We start from the raw sequence: 12039 nt of genomic DNA, 5'->3' as shown, positions 1-12039 counted from the left end.
TGAAGTGTACTCTCGCTCTCTCTCAAAATCTCGCTCTCTCTCTTACTCTTCCTCTTTCTTACTCTCTCCCAATACAAAATTTCGTAATGCTACTCTTCCAGAAATAACACATCAAAAATTATTAAACAGACTCAAAATAATGTTTCACCTTTTTAAAAAAGTTGTTCTGTTCCTTTCTGAGAAAACCTCGTCTTGGAAATCCCCGTTCAACAAAACACTGTTGAAAACCAGAGAAGTAATCACCTTTGAAATGGAGTTTAGAGTTTAAAAAAATCACCATTGTATTGTATTTAGGTATTATTGATTTGATTTGAGACTTCCGTCGTGACATTTTGTCAAATCAACAGTATACTGACAAGCAATCACATCAAATCAAGGAATTTCAAGTGAGAGCAAGAGCGATAGCAAGAGCATTTAATCAGACAATAGCGAGATTTACCTTGTGAGGCTGATGTAAGGGCAATTTACGTAATTTTGTATGACGATGATGTCAACAGAGGATCAATTAACATTATTTTTTAAAAATTGGTCATTTGACATTTTGGACTCAATTTTTGGGTCATCCGTACAAATTTTCCAAATAATTTCCCAAACTTAAAATATCCTTGAAACTTTTTTATGTTGTGTTCACTAAACTTTTAATTTCGTATGATACACTTACATATTTAACATTTTCAAAACGCACCATACTATTTTTCGTATGGTACACTAAACTTTTTTCAAGTGTTTGAACCAATTTATACACAGTTCAACCAATCGCACCATACTATTTTTCTTTAACCATTCGAGTAGTAGACATTAAAACAAACAAGTAATTGTTTTTTTACCCTTTTGTAATGAAGCCTTGAGTAACATAAATGTCACGTTGATATACATCTTTCCATCACCAAAAATCAAGTCAAGAAGCATTGTCAATGGGCTTCAAGAACACATGGCCTTCTCCAACACTTCTTGCAATTCTCCACTTTTGTATGCTTCTGTTACCAACAAAATGGAAAATTTTTACTAAAAAACTAAATACTGTATTCTTCTAAGACGTTAATATAATTATTTTTAAACAAAAAAAAATCTGGTGGATGTAATCAGCTTAAAAAATTAAATAACTTGAGTTAAATCAACTACTTACATCTTTAAGCAATCACATTACTCAAACAGAACTTCTAAACTTAAAAAGAAAACTTTTCATTAAAAAAGAAAGAGAGAGAGAAAAAAAGATCCCTTTGTTCTCAATCTTTTCTTAAAAATCCATGGTTTAATTATACAGTCTCAATTCTTAGATTTTCCAATTAGTCATTGTTCTATCCAAACTTAAATATGTAATGAGTCTTATGACAAGCCCATTAAATTAAGTAAAGCTAAGTTTCTATGATGAACAAACAAAACTTAGCATTTAACCTATACATATGACTACAAATACCTGCTAAAGGAAAAAGAAGAAAAATATATGTTTCAATGACACATTTCGATTAAATGTTCATTAAAAAATCATAGAAAATGGCTAAAATGATTTTTTATGGAAAAAGATTAAGGTTTAAAATAGAAGATATAAAATTCTAAGTGTGGTCACTAAACTTTCAAGTGTTTAATAGGTTCTTAAATTTTCAATTTTGTGTCTAATAAGTCCCTCAAAGAATATAAGGTATGATATCTTAAACTTCAAAATTATCAGCTAATATCTACCGTTTTATGTTCCCAATTAAAAAGAAAGATACCCTCATGGTATCATCAATAATGAGAGAAAGATTCCACAAACTTACCAACTGTTATGTCACAACCACCAAAGAACTCTCCATCAATATACAGCTGGGGAAAGGTTGGCCAACTTGAATACTCCTTCAGTCCTTGTCTTAATAGTTCGTTCTCTAGAATGTTTATAGTCTCGAAGTGCACATTTAAAGACTTCAATATTTGTACTACGGTGTGGGAGAATCCACATTGTGGGAAGTCTTTTGATCCCTTCATAAACAAAACTACTTTCTCCGACGTAATGACTTTGTCAATTGTTGTTTTTAGCTCCGGAGACAATGCTGCCATAAAAAAGAGTAAAAAGACCATACAAGCTCAGCTTTTCATGTTTTCAAAGATGAAATAGCATTCCAGCATTTATGAAATAATCAACTATCTTCATGAAATTTGTACAAACCGAGACTTGGCAAGTACTTTTTCAGTAGTACAATGCCAATGCATGGTCTTTTTTAGATGGAAAAACCATACTAGAGCTAATAAAATGATACAGAAAGGGCATAACAAAAAAAATGTAAAAACATCCAACATCAGAAGGAGCCAATACAATAACCAAAACTAAAAGAAAGAGCTTTCAACTACTAGAAATGTGGGGTACAGTGTATATCAGGCTATATGAAACTTAAAGTAATTTTAATGTAAATGCAAACACCTAAGCCTCAATAATTAATTTTCCATGTCTCCTGAGCTAGCGCCCTTGATGTAGGTGAAGGCCACAAGTATATGCAAGAAGTGGTTTCCAATTTTCAATTAGAAAAACAAATAAGTAAATAATAAGTTGATGTTCATCCTTAAAACCTTTTGGAATAGATGTCCATTTATTGGCCAGTTATTTCTAAATTCTAGAGTAACAAATTATTAGGCCAAACTATATGTAATAGGCTAACAAAGTAACTGTTACTAGTTAAACCAGTAGCTACAACAAATACAGGCACTTTAACTCCAAATAAAAAGAGCGTACTTCAAAAGTGTTTCACAGTCTACCAAAATCAAGAAATAAATAAAATGCAGCAGTGTTGTGGCTACATCAGAAAGCATTCTCCAATTATGTACGTGTGTGTGAAGAGGAATGTGATAGGCCCCTAGTAACAAAGGTATGAAAGAAGAAGGAAAACCAAGGAGAGGGTAGAGAATGAGATAGGCAAATGTAACAAAATGTAATGAAAGGATGTGGGCCCTAGGAATATTTGTTAGAAAGAAAAGAGGGGGGGGGGGGGGGGGGGGGGGGGGGGGGGGGGGGGGGGAAGGAGAGCTCTCGAATTATTTATAAGGCCATTATAACAATCTCATTTTGGGATTGATGGGAGGGAAGGAGAGCTCTCGAATTCTCCCCCTTTGTTAATAAAATAAGGAAAGCTTGCCAAGTTTATCACCTGGTATCAGAGCAGTTACCTAGGTATGGTGGGAAAAATGGAAAGCCGAATAATAGCTATGGAAAAAAAACAAATTGAGATCGAGGAGAAGATAAGTCTGCAATCAAAGGAGGTGAAGGAATGGATGGGGAATATATCCGCTCAGATGGCTCTGGTCCTATCAAGGTTGAACGCGATGAATAGCCCAGAGAAACACTCACCATCATCCGAGAGGATCATATCCAAAAAAGGGAAATAGACAGCGGAAGGATCGTCAACCAGAGCAGAAAACCAAGAAAGTAAAGAAGGGATCCACGCACCTGGGAACAAGGAGATACCGCTATTTGATATGAGGCTGAGGAAGTTGGAGGTGCCGATTTTCAAGGGAGAAGACGATGAGAACCCCGACGGCTGGTTACACAGAGTCAAACGATATTTTGTGGTGAATCAATTATCGGAGAAAGACAAGTTGGACGTCGCTATACTATGCTTAAAGGGAGAGGCTTTGGACTGGTATCAATGGAAGGATGATTTGTCGCTAGTAGGAAGTTGGTCGCAATTTAAGGAGCTGTTCTTGACAAGGTTTCGGCCGGCAAGCGAAGCAGACCGATACGCAAGAGTAATGAGGCTTCAGCAGGAGACGATTGTGAGGGTGTACCGGCGGAAGTTCGAACGTTATTCCGCCGGGTTGAAGGAGTTGGGCGACAAGGCCTTGGAGAGCAAGTTCGTGTGTGGGCTTAAGGAGGAAATCCAAAGCGAGATGAGAAAATTAAAGCTCGAAGGCCTGAAGGCCAAGATGCAGATGGCCCAATTAATTGAAGAAGACCAATTACTCCAATGACGATTGGGTAAGGGAGTCGGGTCGGATAGTAACAATAACCCGAATGTGAAAGGTGGGTCGAGTGCGAGCGGGGCGAGCAATCACAGGTCGGGCAATCCAAGTAGTCGAACGATCACGCTCAATCCGAACCGAGGAACCTCAACGGGCTCGTCGACGAAGATCACCCCCAGGGGGAAATGGGAGCAAAAGGGAACGTCGGCAGTACGTTTCGAAGGTTGTCAGACGCAGAAATGAAGGAAAAGAGAGACAAGGGGCTGTATTTTCGATGTGACGAGAAATTCAGCTTCGGCCATCGCTGCAGGAAGAAGGAACTACAATTTACGTTTGTACAGGAAGGGGAAGATCTGGCCGAGGAAGGAGAAGAGCCCGACATAGTAGAATACAAACCTGAGGGAATACCGCGAGAGGACGCGAAGGAAATCGCAAACTTATCGCTAAATTTGTTGGCTGGGTTGAGTTCACCTAAAACAATTAAAGTGCGGGGAGTTATCAGAGGCCGAGAGGTGGTTGTACTGATCGATGGGGGGGCGACTCACAATTTCATTACCTCAAAGTTAGTCACTGAGTTACAGCTGCCGATATCACCTTTGGAAGGATACGATGTGGTGCTGGGCTCGGGAGGTTCGGTCCAAGCTGCTGGAGTTTGTAAAGGTGTGTTCACAACTATCTCTGACTTATCTATAATACAAGACTTTCTTCCCTTACCTTTGGGCAGCGCGGATGTCATTTTGGGGGTGGTTTGGTTGGAAACCTTGGGGCAGATCACATTTAACTACAGATTATCGACAATGGAGTTCACTGTTGGGGATTGGATAGTCCAGCTACAAGGAGACCGAGGCCTGGTTAAATCTCAAATATTGCTGAAATCCATGGTAAAGGCAGTGAAAGGATGGAAGTTGGCGTTTCTGTGTAGATTACCGAGCCTTGAACAATGCCACAATTCCAAATCAGTACCCTATCCCTATTGTTGATGAATTGTTAGATGAGTTGTTTGGTGCTACAATTTTTTCAAAAATTGACTTGAAATCCGGATACCATCAGATTCGGGTACAGCCAAGCGATGTCCATAAAACAGCATTTAGAACGCACGAAGGCCATTACGAGTTTCTGGTGATGCCCTTTGGTCTGAGGAATGCTCAGTCCACTTTCCAGGCAATCATGAATGATGTCCTCAAGTCATACCTTCGTCACTTTGCATTGGTATTCTTTGACGATATCTTGGTGTATAGTAAGACATTAGAAGAGCATGTTGGCCACTTATCGACTATCCTGGAAGTTCTAGTAAAAAACCAACTGGTAGCAAACTTGAAGAAGTGCCAATTCGGAGCCACGAGCATCGAGTATTTGGGGCACAATATCTCAGCATAAGGGGTCTCAGCTGATCCAACCAAATTGGAGGCAATGAACACTTGGCCTACCCCACGGATTGTGAAGGAATTACAGGGCTTTCTTGGTCTCACAGGCTATTACCGAAAGTTTGTGGCCAACTACGGTGCTATTGCTTTGCTGCTGACCCAGTTGTTAAAGAAAGGGAACTTTAGTTGGAATAAGGAGGCAGAAGAAGCTTTTCAACGTCTCAAGTTAGTTATGATGTCTGTGTCGGTGCTAGGACTACCTAACTTCAATGAACCTTTCGTTGGGGAGACAGATGCTTCAGGAGTAGGAGTGGGGGCTGTCCTTATGCAAAATAAACGATCATTGGTATATTTTAGCCAAGCATTACCTCCTACCCACCGCTTCAAGGCAGTGTATGAACGGGAACTGATGGCCATGGTGTTTGCAATATAGAAATGGAGACCCTATCTATTAGGAAGGCATTTCATAGTCCGCACGGATCAGAAGAGTCTAAAGTTTTTGCTAGAGCAAAGGGTGATTGCGGGAGAATACCAACGATGGATCGCCAAACTCATGGGATACGATTTCAGCATCGAATACAAGCCGGGGACAGAGAACTCTACAGCCGATGCACTTTCTCGATTGCCTACCTCGTGTGAACTCGGTTTGCTCAGTGTTGTGAAGGGACTAAATACCGCTGTCTTTGTTGAATAGGTGTGCAATGATAATGAGTTGAATGGAATCCGGCAGGCCTTGTTGAATGATCAGCCGGCACCAGTAGGGTATAGCCTACAGGGGGAGCTTTTATACTACAAAGGGCGGATTGTATTGCCAGCTACTTCACCCACCATTCCCCTTCTACTACAAGAGTTCCATAGTAGCCCGACAAGAGGTCATCAAGGGAGCTTGAAAACATATCAAAAACTGTCCAAGGAAGTGTATTGGAAGGGTATGAAGCAAAAAATACAACAATTTGTGGCCGAATGTGGGGTATGTCAACAAGCCAAGTATTTAACATTATCTCCCGCCGGCCTCTTACAAGCTTTGCCTATTCCGAACCGAGTGTGGGTGGACATCTCTATGGATTTCATTGAAGGACTCCCAAAATCTGAGGGGTTTGATACTATCATGGTGGTCGTGGCCCGTTTATCCAAATATGCCCATTTCATCACCCTCAAACACCCATTTTCTGCTCGTTCGGTGGCTGGGATTTTTGTCAAGGAAGTGGTTCGCTTACATGGCTACCCCTGAAGTATTGTTTCTGACCGTGACAAAATTTTTACCAGCCTGTTTTGGGAAGAACTCTTTCGCATGCTGGGAACTCAATTGTGTCGAAGTACAGCCTACCATCCACAGACGGATGGGCAAACGGAGGTGGTCAACAGAGGAATAGAGACCTACTTAAGGTGCTTCACCATGAGCAACCCCAAACAGTGGGCTAAATGGGTACGTTGGGCAGAATTTTGCTACAATACATCATTCCACACAACCACCCAAGTTACCCCTTTTGAGGTACTATATGGTTGCTCTCCCCCACCGGTGCTCGCGTACACTCACGACACTAGCCTAGTCAACGAAGTGGACGTTCAGTTAAGAGACTGAGATACCATGTTGGCAAGACTCAAGGAATCCTTGCACAAAGCACAACGGCGGATGATAAAATCAGCTAATACTAAGAGATGAGATGTGAAGTTCAGTGTTGGTGATTGGGTGTATCCCAAATCAAACCTTATAGACAATCTTCCTTATCGAATCACAAACATCCTAAGCTCGCACCAAGGTTTGTAGGGCCATTCCAAGTGACTGACTGCATAGGAAAGGCGGCATATCGCATCGCCTTGCCAACCGAGACAGGCATCCACCCTGTCTCCCATGTATCTGTTTTGCACAAGGCCACAGGTTGTAACCTACCGAGGGTGTCGATCCCTCCTACATTGGCTGTTGACTTGTCCTTCACAATGCAACCAGCGGAGCTGCTTGGACTACGCACATCTCCCACCAAGGACCAGCAGTTAGAAGTGTTAATTCGTTGGGAGAATGGTGACGTGGCCGACACAACATGGGAGCTTCCAAACATCATCAAGGAACAATTCCCTGATTTTCACCTTAAGGACAAGGTGGCTCGTTGGGTGGCGGGTAATGATAGGCCCCTAGTAACAAAAGTATATGAAAGAAGAAGGAAAACCAAGGAGAGGGTAGAGAATGAGGTAAGCAAAAGAGAATGAGATAGGCAAATGTAACAAAATGTAATGAAAGGATGTGGGCCCTAGGAATATTGTTAGTTATGTGAGGAAAGAAAGAAAAAGAAGAGCGGGGGGTCCACAAGTGAGGAGAGGAGTATTTGTAAGGTCATTGAGGCCATGAGAAGTTAGGAAAGATTTTGGTGTAACAATCTCATTTTGGGATTGATGGGAGGGAAGGGGAGCTCTCAAATTCTCCCCCTTTGTTAATAAAATAAGGAAAGCTTGCCAAGTTTATCAGAATGTTTCTAAAATCTCTAGCAAGAGAATGATAGAAGTCCAATGAGTATTCTTATGCGAGAAATTTGATTCGGAAGGGGCAGTTGGGAATCAAATCCTACAGCAGCAACAATGATATGCCGCAACCATGTGCACAATTCATATTAGTGAATGTCAATCGCAAACATCATGACATTATAACATGGACACTTCACACATCAAGCAATAAAATTAAAGAGTTGGGGTATATATTTGATGCATGATGGAAGTATGAAGTCTTAAGACAATTTAAAAAAATTATAAGAAACAAAGCTTTCATTAAGAAAAACAAAACAATGTAGAAGGGGCTACAAAAAAAAAAAAAGCCAAAGAGGAATCTGCCACCACTTACAAGAAAGGATTCCAATTCAAAAGAATAAGACCTAATTGATAATTATAAAAAAAATTTATTCGTGGAAACTCACGAAGGGGCATTAAATCTCACCACCTCCTAAACCTCTTGCAAAGATCTCTCAACCCCCTAAAGATCCTACTATTCCTCTTAAGCCACACCCACAAAATAGCAAAACAACATGCCTACCATAACACTCTGCTCTTGTCACGAAAAGGAGGGTGAGTGAACAACCACCCCATAAAAGATGGCCCAGGTCCTCGTCCCGCCATTTGCAGAGAACACACCATTGCGGTTTCAATAGAAAAGTAGAATGTCGTTGGACATGATCTTGGGAGTTCACTCTCACATCTCATGCAAGATTTTCCCAGCGAAGAACATAACTTTCTTAGAAATTTAACCTACCAAATAGAAGAAAAAATTGAGGCTCCCTAGATGGGGAAGGGGGACAAAGCAAATAGAAACATGAACAGCAAGAGAACTCCTAGAAGGAAAGAGGGTTCCAGACCCTAACATCCCTTCTCCCCAAAAACCTCTAATATCAAAGAATGGAGAGAATGCCCACAACCTCCAAGGTCTCGTGATTGGTAAAAGGATGACAAAAACCCAAAGAGAGAGAGAGAGGGATGGAAACCTTGAGAAGAAGGATGACAAAAACCCAGAGAGAGAGAGAGAGAGGGATGCAAACCTTGAGAAGATAAAAAGAGGCCATCGTATGCAACCTCATTTCAGACAAATGACAAAGCTAAGGGAACACCACACAAAGGAGCTTCTCGACTACCCACCAATCCTCCCAAAAGTAAGTACTAGACCCATTCGCAAAAAGAGGATCAAGACTGAACCACGTGGCTATTTTCAGTTTTATACTTTGCAAAATTGAGCCAACCGAATGGTTCCACTGTATTTCCTTTCCTTTCCAATCCTCTCCTTTGACCATAATCAGCACAACTTAAGTAAAGGCAAGTAAAACCCCTCAGAAAAAAAGGTTTTCTTCCAAGAGAAACAAAATAGCAAGTGTTGAATACCACCAAAACCTCTTAGTAAAGAAAACCATTCCCTGCTTCAATGGCAATAGAAAATAAAAATCCTTAACACACCAATCCAATGCCAGTAACTTGCCTAAGGAACAATAAAACCATTTTGGTTGAAAGGCCCTTCATAAGGTACAAGTTAACGAGAAACAATCCGTAAACCAAATGAACTCTTCCCCTTAATCTCCGGAAATTTCCTCCCCATAAAAAGGAATCAATTCAATCAACTTTCTCGATAAAAACCAATTCCAACCCAACCCAATTCAGAAAATCAAACATAATTTCACAAAGTCAACCCTACATCTTCATCACAAACCTCCATCAGATAACAGCTATCAATGTAAATAAATAAGACCCAAAAGCTACGATACCTAGTTAGGAGAAACAACCAGAGCACAAAATGAAGAAAATGGCAAAATAAGAGATTACCCGAGAAGCAGCGGAAGGATCCGAAATTCCGTCCAGATTTCGATCTTTGTTGAAGCGAAATTGCATCGGAATGTTGCAAACTACGATTCAGGTGGGCGTGGCGCTGCAGAGGCGAAGTGGGGAAGGGGAGAGGACGAAGAGAAAGGGTTGTATTGGTAAAAGAAGAAGAGGAAGAGGAAGGAAATGGAGGTAGTAGTAGTTGAAATGTGCCAACAGACGACATTTTTGTTTGAATTCTTCTTCTTCTTCTTCGAACTACTGAGGATTTTGGTAGTAGAAACAGAGAGCCACAGAGGTTGCTGTCTTGTGCAAAATACCGTGCTCGGACCCGACTCTCGCACACTTCCAATATACTCGAGTTTTTTCCATAGACAAAAGTTATGTGAATCAAACTTATTTTGAATATAATCTTTATGAATCTAATTCTTATATTTTAAATTTTATAACAATTAAGTCATATTATTAAAAATCTCATCAAAATTAACTAATTTAGTATAAATTTTTATTACATAATTATTAGTTTATAAAACTTTATTGATTTATATGTGTAAAAAAAAATCTTATTATAATATCTTTCACGATAAAGATTAAATTATTACAAAATTATAAAGTACAAAAACTGAATTGTTTCTTATTAAAGTACAATGACTAAGATCTTATTTGATGACCATTTCATTTTTTGTTTTTAGTTTTAAAAATTAAATCTATTTTCTATTCATTTCTTACCATGATTTGTATCTTTCTTGCATACAATTATTGAATTCTTAACCAAAGTTCAAAAACAAAACAAGTTTTTAGTTTTTAAAAGCTACTTTTCTCTAGTGTTAAAAATGTGGCTTGGTTTTTTAAACCATTGGTAAAAAGTATCACTAAGGAATAAATTTGGAGGTGAAAATAGTGTCATAGACTTAATTTTAAAAACAAAAACCCAAAAACTAAGATCTCATTTGATAACTATTTCGTTTTTTGTTTTTGTTTTTTGAAAATTAAATTTATTTCTTCCTCATTTCTTACAATTATTTGCATCTTTACTAAGTACAGTTGTTGAATTCTCAGCTAAAGTTCAAAAACAAAATGGTTACCAAACAGAACCTAAATGGTTACCAAATGACACCTAGATTATTAACAAATTAAAAAATATATGAACTAAAAATCACTAACAAATAGAAAGTTCACACATATATTAGACATTTTTAACCTTTAGTGTCTAGTAGATATAAAAACAAAAAATTATGGGCATGATATTAGACATGTTAGAATTCAATAACTTAATATATACTAGGGTTGAACATATGTTTGATTGTTTTGATTGTAGCTAAAATGGGGAATCGAACCAATATCTTTATTGGCCAATAAAGTGAAAAGAAACGTAGAGAGAGAACAATCCATGACCAAGGACAACCACGATGGTTCCCATCTCTATGCACTAGTCATTGATATAACGAAGGTCTCATACAACAGCGAAAGAGAAATAATGATACGGATATGAAATTGGATCTTTGACGATGACGATAATAACGATTATGATTATGATTAGTTATGATTAAGTTTATAAATTTTTATACCAATATTTATATCTTTTAATTCTTTTATTTTTAAAAAGGTTTTTAATAATCCTTTAAACTTTAAACTATATATCATTAATTATTAAGGTAAATGACTAAACCAACTCAAAATTAGTCCACCGCACAATTTCGCAAATTATGTCGCCAATATATCAGGCATTAAACTAAAAAAGGATATCAGTAGGGACTTCATGGTAAACATAAATTTGAAAGTTGAAGAGTTTATTAGATTAATTAAGTACATTAATTATTAATGAAATAGATACAACCTTAAAAATTCATAGGTCATATTTATAATTCTTCTATTATTTAATATTCAATAAATAAACCTCTTATAAGTATGTTACAAATAAAAATTAAACAAATCGATAGAATATATTCAAACACAGTTTCACCTTTTTTCTTTGAGTTCAACGATAACATGTGGAGGTAGAGATCCAAATCATTTTTGAGTCGATGGTATAATGACTTAACCAATTGAGTTATATTTAGTTAGTTATTTATTTATTTTAGTATAATAAGTAGGGATATGGAAATTTAAACCTCTACCTCATGGAGAAGAGTACATGTCAATTAATGTTAAGACTTGCTCGCTTATATAAAAGCTATATTTGGTTTAAACATTCAATTAGGTCAATTATCCCAGATACTTATTCTATATATTTTGTTGATTTATATCATTTAAATAATATCTTATAAGTAGACTTTCTTGTTATTTGTTTACTTGGAGTAGAAGTTTTGTTTTTTTGTTCAACAAATATTGAGTAAGAACCATTCATCTTTAAGATGATAGTTGATATCTTATCCATTGAGTTATGCTAAAATTAGTAAGTTCGAGTAGCAACTCAACCCCTCAATTTTAACCATTGACATATATTTAGTTTAACCATCTT

At 38.0% G+C, this 12039-nt stretch overlaps 1 protein-coding gene across 1 annotated transcript; it reads right to left on the bottom strand.

Annotated features, from left to right (window-relative positions):
• Positions 1–600: 600 nt before the first annotated feature.
• Positions 601–9937, bottom strand: LOC120079393 (monothiol glutaredoxin-S7, chloroplastic). Its single transcript, XM_039033557.1, has 3 exons — positions 9582–9937; positions 1758–2027; positions 601–977 (listed from the first exon to the last, which is right to left on the bottom strand). The coding sequence occupies exons 1-3, from the start codon at positions 9802–9804 to the stop codon at positions 922–924; spliced, it is 549 nt and encodes a 182-aa protein (XP_038889485.1). The 5' UTR covers positions 9805–9937; the 3' UTR covers positions 601–921.
• Positions 9938–12039: the final 2102 nt, after the last annotated feature.

Source organism: Benincasa hispida, chromosome 6 (assembly GCF_009727055.1).
Source record: "Benincasa hispida cultivar B227 chromosome 6, ASM972705v1, whole genome shotgun sequence".
NCBI classification, from domain to species: Eukaryota; Viridiplantae; Streptophyta; class Magnoliopsida; order Cucurbitales; family Cucurbitaceae; genus Benincasa; species Benincasa hispida.
The sequence above is the reverse complement of the archived record's forward strand: the minus strand, read 5'-3'. Positions and strand labels throughout refer to the sequence as shown.

What these genes read in the sequence shown, in the direction of transcription:
- LOC120079393 (XM_039033557.1), bottom strand. Translation starts at nt 9,804, where the DNA reads ATGTCGTCTGTTGGCACATTTCAACTACTACTACCTCCATTTCCTTCC. An exon ending in ATCCTTCCGCTGCTTCTCGG is followed by an intron (nt 2,028 to 9,581) that starts GTAATCTCTTAT and finishes TTTTTATGGCAG; the next exon opens with CATTGTCTCCGGAGCTAAAA. An exon ending in TGGTTGTGACATAACAGTTG is followed by an intron (nt 978 to 1,757) that starts GTAAGTTTGTGG and finishes TGTTGGTAACAG; the next exon opens with AAGCATACAAAAGTGGAGAA.